The 19,605-nt window shown below is 37.9% G+C and overlaps 1 protein-coding gene across 1 annotated transcript in view; it reads left to right on the plus strand.

Annotated features, from left to right (window-relative positions):
* Nucleotides 1-7,393: 7,393 nt before the first annotated feature.
* The window catches only part of PEX7 (peroxisomal biogenesis factor 7), an 88,931-nt gene continuing 76,719 nt past the window's right edge, over nucleotides 7,394-19,605 (plus strand). The window contains exons 1-3 of the mRNA XM_059399177.1: nucleotides 7,394-7,629; nucleotides 9,145-9,202; nucleotides 10,315-10,465. Of these exons, the coding sequence (XP_059255160.1) occupies nucleotides 7,500-7,629; nucleotides 9,145-9,202; nucleotides 10,315-10,465 (339 nt within the window). The 5' untranslated portion in view covers nucleotides 7,394-7,499. The remainder of the gene's footprint in view (nucleotides 7,630-9,144; nucleotides 9,203-10,314; nucleotides 10,466-19,605) is intronic.

The raw sequence follows: 19,605 nt of genomic DNA on the forward strand, positions 1-19,605 counted from the left end.
GTTTTCAGCTCTGGTGGATAAATACCAAGAAACATAATTCCTGCATCCTATGGTGAGGGTTCTGTTTGGTTTTGTAAGAAAGCACCAAACTGTCTTGCAAAGTGGCTGTGCCATTCACAGTCCCACTGGCAATTAATGAGCGTTCCTGGTGTTCCATATATTCTCACCAGCATTTGGGGTGTTGGTGTTCCAGATTTTGGCCATTTTCATAGGTATATAATGATATTCCAGTTTTCCTAAATAATTCTCTCAGTCATGTGCCTTCTCGATCCCTCACTATTCTACTGGCCCTTCTTAGGAAGCTCTATTTATGAGGAAACTGAGACTCAGAAATAAATTATTTGCTGAAAATCATACAGCCAACATCATCAGAGATGAAATTTCTATTCATCATTATTTAAAATGAATTGACTTACAGTGTAGTGACTTCTTTTTTATTGTGAATAATATAAAGAAGGAAGGAAGAAAGGAAGGAAAGAGAGAGACTCAAACTACACAATAGCAAGTGCAAAGAGCCTCAGGCTGGAGACTATTTGGGGTGTTTGAGGAACAAAGAAATAAAGAAAAGCAAACAAAAGAAACCCCAAACCAACCAACCAAACAAAAAAACCCGTACTACAAAACATCAAGGATCTCAGATACTCTGAGAAGAATGCCAGACAACTTCGAAGATTTCATTTTTCAGATGAAAGCATGCCTGCCTTTTTGACCAAAAGGATTGAACAGGTTTGAAGGAAACCAGTATATTGTTCTTTTTCTTAGTTAATAAAAATGAAATGATAGATTTGGAGGGGGGGGGAACAGACGGAGAGAGGGAGAGATTCAATCTCAAGCTTGCTCCATGTCCAGCATGTGAGCCTGACATGGGGCTTGATCTCACCACTCTGAGATCATATCTGAGCTGAAATCAAGAGCTGGACACTTTCCCGACTGTGCCACCCAGGGCCCCTGAAAGGGCAAGTTTGCAGAATATGCTGTCTTCCAGAGCTAAGAAATCCGAGGCACATAATGAGCATGCTAGATTTTTAACGTCTGATGCTCAGATTTAAGACAATCATACACATTCCCTGAATACTTGACAAATTGTTTCTCTGTCTAAACTTTTCTTTCTTAAGAATATATAAACAACACATACGGTCCAGAGAAATAGCTTGGTCCTGTACTATGTTTGTCCAAATGTAAAATGTATGTAGTGACCAAAGTTTATGCTTATCATAAATGGTAAGATTTATGAATTGCTGAGTGAAACTTACCAAGAATCCTGGAAATGAATGATTCTGTTTTGACTGATTTCTCCCTGAGGTCAGTTCTAGGTCACTGTAGTCAGAGTCTTTATGCTGCTTAGTCATGATGGGAATTATAGTTGACCTGGATTTCCCCAATGTGTTTCCACTTGATTAGCTCTGAAATATAAAGTGCATGAGTTCTGTTTCATTCTGACTTAAGTAGCAAGAAACTTCTGCTCTTTTTCCCAAACATATGTCCTCAAATTTATAGAAGTCAGAAGCAACAGAATCATACAACAGGTGTTTCGGGCATATGGTTCTCTGACAGGGGCTCTGTGGGCACTGGTATAAAAAGTTTTCACAGGCTTCCAGGTACTACTTAACAAATTAGAGCCCTTTCCTACTAATTCAAACTAATTGGACAAGAACAATCTGAATTAGTAAAAGCTTTAGTCATATACTTCAGATGACCTTTCAATTATAAAAATTTTAAACTTATAGGAATATTACAAGATACATATAATTCCCGTATATCATTTATCCAGATTCCCAAATTCTCAACATTTTCACCATATTTGCTTATGATTCTATTTGTGCATGCCCATATTCCTTATTTTTTTCTGAACCATTTGAAGGGTTATCCTTTTATAATTCCCTTTATCTCTTCTTATTTCTTACGTATTTCCTAAGAATAGAGGAATTTTCTTACATAACCACAGTATAGTCATCAAATTTGAGACATTTAAAATGATGCAATATTTTTGTCTAATGAACCATTCATATGTTTTCAATTATCCCAATAAGGTGTGTATGACAGAGAGCAACTCTATGCCTTAGTCCATTTGGGCTTGCTAAACTGCTGCTGCAGACCCTTAAAGATCAACCCATACAAAACCTATGAACCTTTTCAGATGTTTACCTTCATGAGCTCCAGAAATGCTATACTTTCATAAGCTATCAGAAATTAACATCAACACCAAAGAACAAGTGTTAGCACCTTGGGTGCCTATACTTTCAGCCTAAAAACAAACCTGAAGAGTTGGAGCTTTAGGCTGGCCTCTCTGCAGATTAATCAGTGTGCAGTTCCAGTTTGGCTTTGGAAATGTTTGGGATACTTTATCTCACCCTCTTAGAGTCTTCAAGGCCTCCTCGCTAGACATGATTCATGTAGCCGAAACTCTTCCTCTGTACAAAACTCTAGGGAAAGTAGAACTGAGAAATAAAGGGAAAATTGAGATCAAACCCCAGCATTCTCCTCCGTGTTCTTTGTTGTGTGGCCTATTTGCATTTAAAAGAGGAATCTTCAAGTAGTTAATTAAAAAACTCACAGGGAATAAATTTCTAGTCCTGGAATTTCAGGCGGTCCTTAACAAACAGAAAATCACATCAGGTTATTGGGGCAGGAGGGGTAGGGGTGCAGGTAGGGGCAAGTTTGATTAGGAAGGAGCACAGGGGAACTCTTCTGAGGTTGATCGAAATTTCTGTCTTGATAGGGAGGTACATGCACTTGTCAAACGATGGAATTGTACCCTTCAGATCTCCAATAAATAAGCCTTTAGTAATGTGGTGGTAAGGTGTGGGGGCAGAGGAGCCACTCTCTGTTCCCACAATTAGGTCTCAGTCTTTTACTGAGCCTTGCTTGTGCATTTCGAGTGTGAACTTCCCAAGTGTTTCTCAGTTTTTGTTTTTGTTTTTTGCTTTTGTTTTTCTCTCTGTTAAGCTAGGACAGGATGTCTAGAATGGGCTAAAGTTGGCTATTTCTCTTCCTTCAGGTCAGTTAGGCTCTAGTTAACTAGTTTTCTCTGAGGGGCAGGCCTTGTTAAGAACCGAGTGTTCTGGCAAGTTCCAAAATGGTTCCCCCGACCTCAACCACCGCACTCTCTGCCAGAAGCAGGGGGTGATTTTTCTCTGATATTTGCTGTGGGAACCTGGTTGGCTTCATGGAAGTAACTCTCATATTTTGGGTCCCCCCTCTGATGGGGTCTCCTTAGAGATTTTAACTCTTAGACTTCTCTGCACTGAGCCTCCAGTAATTTATGAATTCTAGTCTGTGTTTTCTTACATAGGCACTGGGTTCTGTGCAAGTCTCCACTACTGAATTTTGGCTCTGGTAAGCCATGACTTGCTGCATTCACCTGTCTGACTCTCCAGTCAAGAGGGTAGAGGTTTGCTATGTGTCCTTCTGTCAAAGATCTAAGAAGAGTTGTTAATTTACAGCTGTTTACTTGTTATGAGGACAGAGTAGTGACTTCCAGTCTCCTTATGTACAAAATCAGAAACCAGGAGTATAGGTTTAAAAAAAAAAGCCACACATTTTTATTTTAAATGATTACATATTTACAGAAAGGTTGGAAAAACAATTCAAAGTAAACCTGTATAAACTTCATGTAGATTCCCAAATATGAGCATTTTATCACCTTTGCTTTATCTATGTAACCATCTGTTTAAGTATCCATTTTTCTAATTTTTAAGTGCTTGAGACATAGTACATATTTCCTAAAAACAAGAACACAGTCTTACATAAACACAATACAGTGATCAGAATCAAGAATTTGGTATTGGTATAAAACTACTAACTAATCCACAGACTCTTTTCAATTTCTGCCAATTATCCCCTGCTGTCCTTTACAGCACAAGAAAAACATTTTCTAGTCCAGGATCTAATTCAGAATTGTGTGTTGCTTTAGTTGCGACGTCTCTTTAGTGTGCTTAAATAGGCAACAATTCTTCAGTCTTTCTTTACTTCAATATTTTTGAAGAGTATAGGCCAGTTATTTTGTAGGATGTCAGTGAGTTTGGGTTTGTCTGATGTTTCCTCATCATCTGCATTCCTCAGGTATACAGTGTTTTGGGCAGAAACATCACAAAAGTGATGTTGTGCTCTTCCCAGTGCATCAGTCAGGAGGCACGTGATGTTATTTGAGCCATTATGGGTGATGTTGTATCACTTGGCCAAGGGTGGTGTTTGCTAGGTGTCTTCATTGTAAAGTTACCAAATTTCCTTTTTTAACTAATAAGAATCTAGTGGGGAGATACTTTGAGATTATGCAAACATCCTTTTTCTCTTCATACTTCCTCCCACTAGTTTTAACATCCATTGACGATTCTTGCTTAGAATAATTATTATGGTGATTGCCAAATGATTATCTTGTGATTTCTGTCATTTCTTCTACCTTTATCAATAGGAGCTCTACCATAAAGAAAAACTGCCTCCTCTCCTATTATTCTTTCCGGTCTTGGCTTCTTAGATTATTACTTTATTTAGTAAGTTATGATCTGTAATAAGCAATATTTTAACTGACCCATATATGCCCAGGAAAGGCCCCTTCCAGAGAGTTCCTGTAACCTTTCCACAGTCTTTATAATGTTTTCATGCACTTCCTTACTTTCTGGCAGAAGAAGGTTTTCTAGGCCTTGCCATTATGTTAACATCTTTAAATGACATTACAACTTTTCTTAAGTTTATAGGAATTTATTTAATTCTAACTAATGTTGAGGATTTCACTGTGCTTAAAGCACTAAATAAGATGGTCACACTTGGTGCTTCTTCCGCACACCCTTCCACGTGAAGTGGCTACTCCTAGAAGGAAAGTTTGGGGACTGGCTTATTAATTTCCTTTTTGTTTGCAGGTGCAGACACTCATGGATGACTAGCTGTCTGGGTCTCTTGTCTTCTCTGTGACTGTGAGTTTAAAGAACTTGAGGGCTCCCACTCTGTGTTTATTTGGTCAAGGTGATGTAGTTTAAATTGGAATGTAAATGGTCTGTGTCTAATAAAGTAAGTGACTGCAGCCACGACGTTGACACTGATTCAGAAGCTCACAAGCCATCTTGGGCCACTTTCAAAAACACAAAATATGGGAGATGAGAGTGAAGTGACATCAACCATCTTGGGGTCTCAGGTTCCCACAAGGGCAAAAGTCATGAAAATAATGAAACAAATACACTAGAGGGTATGTGTTGTACACAAACCCTCCTAATTCAAGCTGTATTTCTGAACAAAGTGATTAATTATAATAGGATCCATCTGTGTGTCTCCCCTATATGTCCCGAACTCCTCTTCCTCTGATAACTTTTACATATGCATGTTTTCCTCAAGGTTCTATTTTTGGCCATTTTCTCTTTTCAAAAAAACTCTTTTCCTGAGTGAGGACAATTCTCTCCATGACTTATTTTTCTTCTACATGCAAATAGAACTCTTGCCTTAGTCTCTGACTGCAATGTCCAATAGTCCATAAGAAATTCACATTCAATGTGTTAAAACTGGAGCTCATTTTCTTTCCATACCTGCTTCTCCTCCCATGGTCCTTATTTCAGTGAAGAGTCCTTCACTGAAGGACTCACACACCAAAGTCAGAAATTTGGAAATCATTTTGACACCTCCCTGTTCCTTGTGTATAATTTATTTTAAGTTACTGCCTTAAAATCTCATCTGACTCTACTTTTCACTCCCCTTACTATAATCTTTTGTTTGAACAAATGATAAAGTCCTTTAACTGGCCTCCTCATCTCTGATCTCTGTCCTCCCAGTTAGTGTTGCCAGAAGATCTCTTATTATTTTTTAATTAAACCTTTTGTTTTGAGATTATTTTAAATTCACGTGCAGTTATAAGGAACAGTACAGTGAGTTCTGGTGTATCCTTCACTCGGTTTCCTCCAATGGTAATATATTGCAAAACTACAATATAATACTACAACCAGGGTATTAACATTGACATTCAATAGACAGAACTTTTTCATCACCCAAAGCAGTCCTCATATTATTCTTTTATGGCCAACCACTTACATTCATCTGTAACCCCTGGCAACCACTAATCTGTTCTCCATTTCTATAATGTCATTTCAAGAACATTATATAAATGAAATAATACAGTATGGAAGCTTGTGGGGTTGATGTTTGTTACTTAGAGTAATATTTTGGACATTTAACCAGGAAACTTTTTGACACAAAAGATCTTTTAGAATGAACATGTAATTTATCACATTGAAAACTCTGATGCTTCCCCATTGTTTAAATTCCAGTAGAAATCCAATTCCATTAGTATAGTTAGTATAGCATGCAAGACTCTTCATGATCCAGCCCCAGTACAATACTCTAGTCTCTTCACCCAAGTCTTCACCTTAGCCCTTCTCTATCTGGCTAGGCTGAGTCCTGGCAGCTACAGTCTCCTATGGATCATGTTCCTTCTTCCCTCCCTCCCTCTTTCTCTTTCTTTTTTTCTTTCTTTCCATCTCTTGCATTGCTCATGTTATTCTTGATCCTACAATTACTCCATCTCCTTGTCTGTTTAAAGAAAACCTCATCATTTACTCATCACAAACAAATACCTTCTTTCTGAAGCTGTTCTTTCAGCACTGACAACTTCCTTTTAAAAAATACCTGTATTTATTTCTAATAGCACCTACAGTATTTTGATCACAGTTAATTGTTGACAGGTTAGCCGATCTCCAGAGGACATCTTATTGCTTTTAAACCCCAAGTACCTAAAGCTTTTAAACCCTAAGTACCTAAAACTGTACTTGGTGTCTAGTTAAGTTGACCCATATGACAAGGTTTTAGCAGGTTTCCCTGGCTTCATTATTAATTGCATTCTCTTTCACTCTCAACAGTGTCATATATGACAAATAAATTATATATAGTCACCTTCTTTATAGCACATGCTTGGTAAATGTTTCAATGAATGTATGAATGAACTTTAATTTTCCTTAGCCTCGCACCTGAGCATTAGTTACTATACAATATGCACAGTGAGAATTTTTAAAAAGTTAACTGCTTATGATCTCTTTTTTTCCTAAGCTTAACTCCCGCTTGACATTGCTTCAAGTTACCTTTGACAACACAGCACTCAATTGCCTTTTTGCTTGCTGCTTGGATTCAGAGTTGCTGTATCTTGTCTTACTTTGTAATCGTCAGAAACACTTCTTGATGCCAGTCTTCCGAAATCTCAATGAACTAATAAAAGCCAAAAAACTCCGCAGAGAAGGCTGATACACAAAAACAGAAGTTGTCAGAATCATCACCTAATCCTAGAATCACAGTTCAGGGTAGGTGGCGCCAATCGCTTTGTTTTGCCCCAAATAAAAATGGGCTCTGTCGGAGTCAATGCCCTTTCCTTTGCGGACCAATCGAAATCTATCATTCAGGGCTCCAGGTGACCTCACTTCCGCCTCGTCTTCCTGGGCCTCTCTACTTGGCGTGCCGGGACTGTCCGCTTCCGATCCGGAACGGCTGTGGCGGTCCCTGGGCGGCGAGGCCCGGAGGCGGCGGGCGGGATGAGCGGGGCGCCTGGTGGAGCGGTGCGGACGCTGCGGGTGCCCGGCCGCCACGGCTACGCGGCCGAGTTCTCCCCGTACCTGCCGGGTCGGCTTGCCTGCGCCGCAGCCCAGCACTACGGCATCGCGGGTGAGGCCGCGTCGCCGGGGCGGGGGCGGGTTCTCGTCGAGCCCCAGCTTCACGCTGCCGTCGGAAAATCACTTCCGACAGTAGACAGTGCTACAAATGAACACCAGGGGGAGCCTGGGAACGGGCCAGTTCCCGCTTCCTCCTTTGTCCACCGTGGGAAGTGGGTCTGGAGACCGAAGTCCATGGTTTTTTCCCAGTTACGGTGCGGAAGTAGCTCGTGGGAGGTGCCTCCTGGCTCGTGTCGTTATTACTTAGCGCACCGACTCCACCGCCACCTGATCCAATACCCTACCCCCACCTCCAGGCACAAGCCACTTGTAGGGAGTCGGCTTGGCGTTTGTGATCCCTCCTTGGAAAGCGACGGTCTGCAAGGTCACCCCTGCGGGCCCTCCCACTACCTGCTAACGAGTCCCCCATCCCCACAGTCTGCATCTCCAGGATGTTTGGGTGGCCCTCAGCGGACTCTTGGCTTCTAACAATTGATCCAAGTTCTGCCCCTACTTTTGTTGTCTCTGGAGCAATCCCCACAGTTGCAAGCAGTTGCTGGAGGTTCAAATTCATTGTCTCTTTTCAAGGGCTAGATTGAAAGGCGGGGTTCCATTCGTAAATTTGCAACTTTTAATTTGTATCCTAGCTGTTATTTACGCACTGAAGCTCCGTGCATAATGTCAGCCTTTGATAGGTTTTTTTGTTTTGTTTTGATCTTAACAGCTGAAAAAAAGAATGTGATTTCTAAAACTCAGAGGGCAAGAAAGATTTAATTATGTTTTCACCACTTAGCTTTTACTGCTTGCATTTGCACATTCAGATTTACAATACTTGCCCACTAGTTAGGTTGAAACTCATGAGTTTGTTATTTTAAATTAAATCCTTCGTAAAAACTTACAAGGAGTCGATATTTAAAAAAAAAAAAAAAAAATCAGTCGTGTGTAAATAGAGTGTTTTTACTCCCTTAGTCTGTATAACAAGTACAAGTTTTAAAATATGCTTGTCCCTTAAGTGAAATAATTCATTTTTGGTAGATAACATAGTATTCAGCACTTTACCGCCTAGTATGTGGTAAATTCCACTAGGTATTTTGTTTTAAAATCCCATGTTGAATGTATTTTAGGTTTATTGGTGAGGCAGTGTAAGGCAGTAGAAGGAGAGGAGGAGTTTCTGGGGTTTGTAGGCCAAAGGCTTCTCAAGTATAAAAACAGATGACAACACCTGTGTGGGAGTTGATGTGCCTCACAGCCTGCCTGGCCACAGAATATGAATTCAAATATCTCTCCTCTCTGTTAGAGCTGTGTCTGGATTCCAGACATAGGTAAGATAAGTTTAATATTTCATGGTTGAGGCATAGTATAGAAAGAAATGGAAAGCACAGTCCTGATCATTTTGTATACATAGTCTCAATAACTAGGGAGGAATTTGTGGTAGTAAAATTAGGTGCTCAGTGCTCCATCCCCTTTGACCTTAGATGCTCTCCTGACAAGTTCAACAGCATAACTTTGATTTTCCACCCCCCCTTAGGCTGTGGGACCCTTCTAATACTGGATCAAAATGAATCTGGGCTTAGACTTTTTAGAAGGTAAGGTGGCTCTCAGGATTAAACTTACGTGTATTCTCTGTTGCTATTAAAGCCTTAATATAATTAGATTTTGAATCTTTTTTGATGAGTAAAAGATTTTTTAATTTTTAGATTTGCAGTAGAAAAAAAAGTCAGCATTTGCATGGTACAGAACACATTTTTGCCAGTAAGTTGTGATTATATAAATTTTTCTTCTAATGGCCTTGTTTCTTAGGGCCAAGTTATAAACTATGAGGCTCAAACATTTAAAAAGTGTGTAAACTGGTTAGTATACTGTGGGACATTTTTAACTTTGCTGTCTTCTTCACATAGTTTAGTTTTACTTATTCAGGAGCTGATGGTCCATTTTGTGAGTTACCTAAGCACTTCTTGCCCTTTTTTCTTTCTATGACTGTCTTGACTGTTGGACATATTAACTCTTCTGGCAGGGTTAGTCAGTGTCAGAGAAAAGAAAGCAAATCCTATCAGAAGATAATTACCTGCTCATAGCTGAGGTGAAAATTTTATGTGGAAAGTTGAAATAATTGGTCTAAATTAGTATTATGAAGTGCTTACTGCTCCCTTCTATCGACTACAAAAACCAGTGAGCACCTAGGTATGGCATCTCGGCCTCACATAAATCGTGCCCAATTTCTAGATGGGAGACCTAATTTTAATCTAGCTCTGCAGTTTTCTGTTTTATGTATGACCTGGGCTGTTCTCTCTCTCTCTCTTTTTTTATTAATCTGTTTTTTTAAGATTTTATTTATTTTTGCAAGAAAGAGAGAAAGAGAGAATGAGCACAAGCAGGGGGAAGGAACAGAGGGAGAAAGCAGGCTCCCCATTGAGCAGAGAGACCAATGCGGGACTCCATCCCAGGACCATGAGATCGTGACCTGAGCCAAAGGCAGATGCTTACCCACTGAGCCACCCAGGCACCCTGGGCTGTTTTTTCTACCTCTCTGAACGCATTCTTTATCTGTCAAGTGTTTGCTGTGCTTATCTTCCATAATATGAAGACTTTGTGAAATAGTATGTGATAAACTTGAAGAAAAGCTGTAAAATTATGATTGTTATTTTCTGTTCAGCTGCCCGAGTAGCTGTATGTTCTGTTTTCACTTTTTCTGATGTAGCTTTGACTGGAACGATGGTTTGTTTGACGTGACCTGGAGTGAGAACAACGAACATGTCCTGGTCACTTGTAGTGGTGATGGCTCGCTGCAGCTGTGGGACACTGCCAAGGCCACGGGGCCCCTGCAAGTCTACAAGGAACACACTCAGGAGGTAGGAAGGCAGTCTTCCTGGGCCGATTATTTTTCTTTGGATGAAATCCACTCGGGGATGCAAATATGGGGACAGGAAGTTTAAGTTTGGTATTTCTTATACATGTTGGATGTCATTTATTATTTGATTATTGAAACATAAAGTACATCTTGGCTCAAGGAACTAGGAAAGAAGAAAAGGTCAGTCTTCTCATTAGTCTGTGAGAATGCCTCCAGTACTGTAAGTATGCTGTGGCCCCATTTCCTCTAGAGAGGCCTGTCACTTTCCTACCCCTGGATATGCCTGCCCTAAGACTGCCTGGAGACAGAGGTAGGCGGACTTTTCACAAAGACTTCACAAGATTGCCTCTAGGGCTTCAGGAAGGTTCTGAAGGATTTTCAGAATATACTGGAGCAAGAACATCAACTACTGATTATGAGACAGAGCTTACTGAAGAAGTTGGGAATCAAAAGCCAGTTCATGTGTGTAGGTTCTCTGTGTGTGTGTTACGTATGTATGTATATATATGTAGTGTAGAAAATAGTTTGGTTTTCAATCATATAGAACTACATATATATTTTTAATGGACGTGATGATAAAGATAATCCCTTTTGGTGTTGTAGTTTAAATGTTTAAAAATTTTCCTCCAGGTAGCAGTAGATCCTTCAAATGAAAACTTGCACATTTACATTCAAACTTGTGTCTGCCACAGTGTCTGGCCCATGGAAGGCCTCCCGTCAGTGCTTATTAGATGCAAGAATATTAGTCTTTTGAAGTAAAAAGATTAGTCATGTGAGGATTCCAGAAATCATTGTGTAGCTATTACTATTAAAAATCAGTATCTCTAAGATTATGACTGAAAATAATGGAAAATTTTAGTTCCTCTATTTTTATGGTGAAGCCTCTTTGAATAAATGTACTTATAAATGATCATGTTTTCATAGAATCACTGAAAACAACTTTGGTAAAGAAGAAATTTTAGTTTCAGGATTGTCAATGCAAGAATCCCCACAAAGCATCATGTCCACAATTTGGACATTTTTGTGTTACCTTCATGATTTTTGCTTTTTTCTAATACCACTTTTTTTTGTTGTTGTTTGTTTTGTTTTGCTTTAACATTTTTCCTCTCAAAAGGTTTTTTCTTTTTTTAAAAATTCTTGGTGCTTTATATTGTTTGTCTTATAAATTCTAGGACTATAGCCAACAGGTCATAAAATAATAAGTCTAATTATCTTAAATGAGGTATATTGATTTAATATATTTTTTAAATAACCCTTACTTGTTATTTCACTTATCCTAAAACTGTTATATTTAGGAAGCCGTGGAACTGATAACTAACTTAAAAGGTACATTTATTAGTTTTTAATGTACATTAAAATAAATATGTAATGAATGAAATGAAATGTATGTACCAGTTAAAACCATCTGTTATACATCCAGTGGTGTGGGTACTACTATTCTCTGGGAAATACTGCCCTAGAGTGTTGCTGATGACAGTCACTCAGCCTTTACTTATCTCAGTGAAAGGGGATCAAACTATCTCATGAAATAACTTATTTGACTTTAGATTGCTCTAATGGTTAAGAAAAATTGCCATCTTAAGCCCAAATCTACTGTCTGTCAAGCAACTATTTTTTTAATGCTTTACTCTGAAGTGATGAGAGTGAGTCCAGTCCCCTTTTCCAGGGAACCCTTGAAAATGGCCACCATGACCCCTTTTAGTCTTTCCTCTTCCAGATTCTATGTCTGTAATTCTTTTAGCCTGTCTTCAGTTTACATGGTGTCTGTATATTTTACCCTTTGGTAAATTCCTTCACATATTTCCCTTTTTCATAGTCATTTCTGACATTGCCTACATTATTTAATTCTAGAAATGTGATGATCAGTGCTGAGCTTTTTAAGGCTTTGCCACCATAATCTTAAGCCTCTGGCTCTAATATTACCTAACCTGGCTTCCTGTCCATTTCTTGGCCTTGTGATAGTCTTGGGTTACTTTGAATCCACTGGTAAGGCACCTTCATCTCTGCTATTTGAACTGCCGTGAAGTCAGCTTTATATCATTCTATAATGATGTAACTGGGTTTTTTTTTTTTTTTTTTTTTTTTGAGTTGAAGACCTCTTTTGGGTTTTTTTTCTTTCAGGCTTTTTTTCCCCTTAATTTCTTTTCAGGTGCAATTTTTGATAAATGCTTACATCATTTAGGGTGCCTTGGCTGTGTGTGTAATGGAGACTACAACTAAAAGCATGTCCAACAATCAGAGTTTATTATCTCACACAACCAAGTATGTGGAGGTGGAATGGGTGCTGGCTTGGTTATTCAATCTTGACAATGCCATCAAATACCCAAGTTGTCCTTGCCTTTGCACTGTTATCCTCAGTGGGTATTATTTTCTCCTTATGCTGCTTATAGTTGCAAATATCATCTTATCACCTTTCAAGGTCAAAGGGCAAAAAAAGTGAATGTCCCTGTCTAGGGACTTTTTTGAGGAAAAACTTCCTCATAGTTCTCCAGCAGACATGCTTCTTCACATCTGTGTAGCTAGAAGAGCATAGTATGCCCTGTCCTAACCGTGTCACTTATGAGGAGACAAGCAACCATTCCTGCCTTCACCTAAGCAAGGAAGGGACAGAGCTTTTCCCCTAAAGAATAAAATTAGGGTTCTGTGAGCAAGGAATAAAGGAGGATTGGCCCCACTACAATATACTTGTCCTTCTCACATTCATTAGTAAAAATCGAAGTATGCCAAGCAGCATGATGAATAAAGAAACTGTAGGATACCCTCTGTAAGACTATGAAAGACTGTGAAGAGGAAGAATTTCTGGTGATTAACTTAAGGCTTAGTATCATAATACCAAATATTTGGCATTTTTTTCATTGAGGAGTCATACAGCATATATTCAAAGCATGTCTCTATAACAAATATTCAGAAACACTTAAAAGGATGTAAGGGCAAGTGAGAGTTTATTATTAAGAGCTAATAAAAATTTGTTAAATAAGTAAGTAAGTGAACAAGCATAGCTGATTTCCTTTTATGTTTTTTCTCCCACCAACATGTTCAAGAATAGCAAATAATGGGTCATTTTTCCCATGGGTAATATAGTATAGAATAAGGATGAGCAGCTTAGTTTCAGTCAATTTTGAGTTGAATCCTGGCTCTGTAACTTATCTGCTGTGGGACCTTGGGCAAGTTACTTATTTCTCCTAAGCTTTTTTCATTTGCAAACTGAGGATAAGAGTAGTCTATATCATAAGGTTGTTGTAAGTACTTAGAACAGAACCAACACTATAAACAAATATGTGCTATTATTATTATATATAATTATATCTTATTATACTAGAGTTAGATAGAGAACAAGTTAGGAAACCTGCACTTACCCATTTCATCACTTTATAACTGAGAAAATGTCTAATCAATTTTCAGATAATCAGATGAGAAGGTGCTGAAGTGAAAAGGAGAAATCCAAGACCTGGGACCTAGATATATTTTAGGCCTGAGGAATGAAGTGCTTGGTGAAATGGAAAGAAAGAAAAACACGGACATTATCTGTGTGCATGGCTTCTAAACTTAGCATCAAAGCAAGAACCCGATTCTTCTCTCCATTGTTTAACTGCAGTCCGCAGAGGCCATTATGTCTTTTGAGCCCATTAAATACCTGTGGCTTAGCCTGGCTGAGTATATAGCAGTGGAAGAATAGGAAAATTTAAAAATGACTCAGCAAGAAGAAGAAAGGGTGAACTGAGAATTTTGTTTCTGTACTTCATGACTTACAACATGGTGCTATTGAAAGCCATTGAAAGTCTATTGAAAGTCAGGAATGACTTTCAAGGTGACATTGACTCAGCTTAATGTTTATATCAGTATCTAGTTTCCCATGTACTTATTACGGTTTTTAAAAATAGTTAACATTTGTCTTCATTGTCAAAAAGTAATCTTATCAATTTGCTGAATTTAATTTTTAAAGATTTGATCTACTTAAAGTTTTTGTTTATGAAAACTTATCTTTGAAGTAAGTATTGCATACTTACTTAGTATCTCATTGGGTAGAGAATGTATTTAATTATACGTTTTGCGGTAAAGATGTGCTATATGATTAAGATCTGCTTACTTTAAAAAATTAATGACTTACTCCTATGATAAGATAGAAGCTGAAAAGTTTATAAGATGGATGCCCATAAATATATTAATGCAGACTGACAGTGAGTCATGCATTTAACACCAATTTGTTCCCTTTAGAAATTGCATTTATGTTTAATTGTGCAACAGACTTCTCAGCTAAAGAGATCTCTTTTCTTTCCCCTCCCTTGCTTCCTCCTCTCTTCCTTTCTTCCAGGACACAATTGGACTTGATATAGTTCCTTGTGGGTATTTAGTCTCCTAAATTTTGGAGTAGGTTACTGCAGTAAGATTTTTATTACAATTTAAAATAAGTGTAAAGCTTCCCCCCCAAAATTGTGATTATGGAGAAAACTAGTTTCCAATCATGTGTCTGTTGAGTCTTTATGGATTTTACTACAAATAGGATGTGATAGATATCCTTCACTTTGTAATCCTTATGTTGTTAAAGCATTCACTTTTTTTTGTTTGTTTTGTTTAATATCTTAAAGTTTTAATTGTATTTAAAAAGCCAGGTCTGGAGGCACCTGGGTGGGTCAATAAGTTGAGTATCTGACTCTTGGTTTTGGCTCCGGTCATGATCTCAGGGTTGTGAGATCAAGTCCCACGTCAGGCTCTATAACTGGGTGTGGAGCCTACCCAAGATTCTCTCTCTTCCTTTCCCCCTCCCGCTGTTCACATTCCTTCTCTTGGAAAAAAAAAAAAAAAAAGACTCCCCCCACCCCCACACACACATCTCTTTCTCTTTCTCTCTCTCAAAAAAGAAGCAGCTAGATCTGTCCATACTGGTTGCACATGTTATGGACCAGGCATATTCTAGTCATTGAAGATGCAAATATGAATAAGACTCAGGTGCTAATTTATGTTCTCGACATTCAAGCAAACCATTTAATTCAGTGTGATCATATTGAAAAGAAGTGTCTAGAAGGTACAGAGAGGGCACAAGAGAGATATCATTTGAGCTGAGTCTTGGACAATTAGTAGAAATCCAATGTCTGGTGGAGAGAAGCATCTCCACAGGTGCAGATCTGTGAAAGAACAGGACGTGCTCGGGCACTCCATAGGTCCCTTGGTGTGACTGGAGCCTAGGGTGTATGTGTTTGATTCTAACCTACTAGAATCACCTAAGGGCCTTTAAAAAATCTTCATACCCAGGTCTCAATGTCTGGGGGCTGGAACCAAGCTTTATGTAGTTTCCCAGATGATTCTAGCATGCAGCGATGTTTGGAAGCCACTGCTTTAACTCAGTAGGCATGGGACACCTGGGTGGCTCGGTTGGTTAAGCAACTGCCTTCAGCTCAGGTCATGATCCCAGCGTTCTGGGATCGAGTCCCACATCAGGCTCCTTGCTCAGCAGGGAGTCTGCTTCTCCTCTGCCACTGCCTACCATTCTGTCTGCCTGTGCTTGCTCTCTACCCCCCTCTCTCTCTGATAAATAAATAAAATCTTTAAAAAAAAAAAAAAAAAAGAATAGTTCTATAACTCAGTAGGCATTCCGTTCTCATGACCTTAATAAGTATATTGCTTAATATTTTGAGGATTGTAGATTCAAAATGTAGATTAACAAATATTTAATAAAAAGCATGATTTGATTTGCTTTACAAAGGGGTGAACTCAAAGCTTTAGAACTTTTTTTTTTTTTTAAAGAAGAGGAAGTGATAGATTTAAATAGATGGAAACTGTAATGGAATATTTTTGGGTCAAGAATGAGTTTCATGCATGACTACTACTGCTCTATCTGTAGTCTCCTGTCATATACTCATTGTGGGTCTCAAACTCTGTGCTTGTCTCCAAAGTAGGTTGGTGAGTGAATCATGTCTAGAACTTAGAACCCCATGCCTCCTACTTTAGATCTGGAAGGAAACATACGTAGATAACATATGTACAGTCTTATTTGATAATTTTGAATCACATGAAACTAGAAGGTTTTTTTTAGTTTAGCTATGATCTGATATCCAGTGAAGTTATCCTATGGAATTATTGGCAGAGCTATTTAAGTATATTTAGAATTTACATTTTATGTGAGACAGGGAGGACTTTTATATATATTTTATATATACATGGATATATATGTGTATATATATTTGTATATATATGTGTATATATATATATATTATATATTGTATATATAATATATATAATTATATATATAATTATCTCTGTATATATTTCAAAAAGAAACAGTGGGAAGATAATCCAAAAGCTAATAAAAGTGGTTACCTTTAAAGGATGTGGGGAAGAAATAATCGGGGAAGAGAGGACAAGGATGGATAATTTCTCCAATATAATTTGTATTATACTTTTGGTCTTGGAACAGTTGAAATATTTTACAAAATTAAAAATCACCATTTAATTAAAAAAGAAAAAAGCAATTGCTAAAAATTGAAAACAAACAAATTAATCTAGTGGTATATCAAACTGGCATCATAGCTAGGTCTTGAAAATAATTAACTAGAAATGTTACTTTTAAAATACAGTATTGTGATTGTCTATAACCAAATGAGATATGTCTGATAAACAAAAAGAATTGCAAAGAAGTTGTAAACTGTATTCAGAAAGATCAGTATTATTATTTTGAAACTCTTATGGTATAGGAAGACAATTATCATATTTCATTTCATTCATATGTGGAATGTAAGAAACAGCACAGAGGATCATATAGGAAAAGAGGGAAAACTGAATGGGAAGTAATCAAGGGACAAACCAGGAGAGACTCTTCACTCTAAAAAACTAACTGAGGGTTGCTGGAGGGAAGGTGGGTAGGGAAAGGGGTAAATGGGTGATAGGCATTAAGAAGAGCGTGACGTGATTTGATGAGCAGTGGGTGTTATACGCAACTGAATAATTATAGAACTCTACAACTGAAACTAATGATGTACTGTATGTTGGCTAATTATTTAAATTTTAAAAAACTCATATTAAATTGTAGGTTAAAGCATAACAGTAATTATGTTATCAGAAACCAAAAATTTTTATGTAAGAGAAAATGATGAGAATAAATAAGTTAAAAAGAGATTTTATTTTAAAATTGAGACATATCTGTACAGACTCATTTATTTTTCTATGTTTAGAAAAGTACATATATCCTGGTTCTTTGGACTATAAAGACCAAAAAGCAGTGACAACTCAGTCACAGTGAATATCCCTAGTGCCCAGATTACTGCCTCTAAATACCAAGGAACTGGGATCTTTGCACAGATGGTTGATTCCAGGAATGAGAAGAAACATACAAGATGAATCTAAGACCTCCTCTTGTGTCGGAAAACTATGAAAGGCCAATGGAATGAACATCAAAAGTTTAGAAGAGACAATGTGTAGAGAGATGATACACTTAAATTTCCACCCATTACATGCAGTTGTAATCATTAAGAAACAACCAGTAGGACACCACTGAAGATTACTAGGACAGTGGACTCATTCTGAAAATTGTTAAGATAAAGAATCAAGGCACTTATCTGGCTTTCTTAAATGAATTTTATTGTGGAATAATCAGATGCTTGATGTGGAAAATTTCTCATAACAGAATCCTGGCTAATAATTACAGAAGGAATAGCATAATTAGAAAGCCCACCATTGAGTTTCCTCAGATGAAGTAATGACTGTAGACAAAGGCCATCTATGGATGCTGAAACATTCATTTAACATTGCTCCATCTTCTGAATAGTTTCAGGATCACTAAAAATGGGTAAACCGGCAAGTATACACCTAATACAAAAGGAAGCTTAAAAAAAAAAAAGATTGAACTGAATGTAATCAAGCCTCTAGACCTAACTTCCAGCTTAAAGAAATGGGAAGGGTGAAGGAGAATGGTAACAAAATGAGGAAACAGCCAAATCCAGAGTGTAGAAGATTCTACAGGACCATTAACTTTGTGTCTCCAATAATATAAATGTCATGGGAAGGGTGAGTGGGGAAAGCAAGGTGGGAGAGGAGGACTTTCCTAGATTAGGAACATAACAACTAAATGTAAAATGGATTTTGTTTGGTTTCTGGTTCAAGTAAACCAACTGTGAAAAGACATTTTTGAGACACTTGGGAAAATAAGAATGTGGACTGAGTTTTGGATGATGTTAAGGAACTGTTATTCATCTTTTTAGGTGAAAATAGCCTTGTGCTTCTATAAGAAAGAAAAACATCCTTACCTGCTTAATTATGAGTGAAGTGTTCTGATGTTAAAATACTCCAGCAATCGTTAATGGGACAGATAAAACAAGGTGGCAAAATGTTGATGATTTTGGAAAGTATGTGATGTGATACCTGGGGATTTATTATGATATTTTTCTTTTATGTGCATTTAAAAATTTTTATAATGATAAACTTTAAAAACTTGTTTCACATTAAAAGAAATATGTATCCTTTTCTAATCGCTCAGTAATTAAAAGTCAGTGTCCCTTTCCTTTGTATTGATACAGATAAGTATGAACATTCTGGACATAGTTTCTATTTGATGATTTTTAATTAAATAGACCAACTTAAAAAGGGCAATGCTATACAGCAGATTAAAAATGAGCTCTTTGGGAATTGCTTTCAGTAATAAAATCTGTCCTCTCAAACAGTGATTTTGATGAAGTTCAGATTTCATAAGGCAGCACAAAATATTTTTCAGGGTTTTTTTTTTTTTTTTTTCTTTTTGTAGTTTCTCAACTAATTTTCTCACCACTGCCAAGAGTAATTACATGACATAGGCCTTTAGAGGACCCTGGTTTTAAAGCATAACTGCATACCCCTCTTCTTTTTTATCCTTAATCTAACCATCAAGCCATGTCCACTGTTTAAGCAGCAGTAGAGGGGGGAATTGGGAATAGGGAAAGGGTAGAAGACTGGACTAATGTGAGATGTGCTCTTCGTTCATATTTGTTTCTCTGCCCCTTCATCCATTCCAGAAACTTTGATTAACCCTACAGTGCGCAAGGGACGGTGTAGAGCCTGGGGGGGAGATGAACAAATCAGACGTGGTCCTCCTTGCCCTGTTTGAATCCTCACCCGCGGGAGTGGGGGGGTGGGGGAGTGACCTGCGGGGGTGGGGGAGTGGTGGAGCTGCTGGGT

This window comes from Mustela nigripes, chromosome 5 (assembly GCF_022355385.1).
Source record: "Mustela nigripes isolate SB6536 chromosome 5, MUSNIG.SB6536, whole genome shotgun sequence".
Taxonomy (NCBI): Eukaryota; Metazoa; Chordata; class Mammalia; order Carnivora; family Mustelidae; genus Mustela; species Mustela nigripes.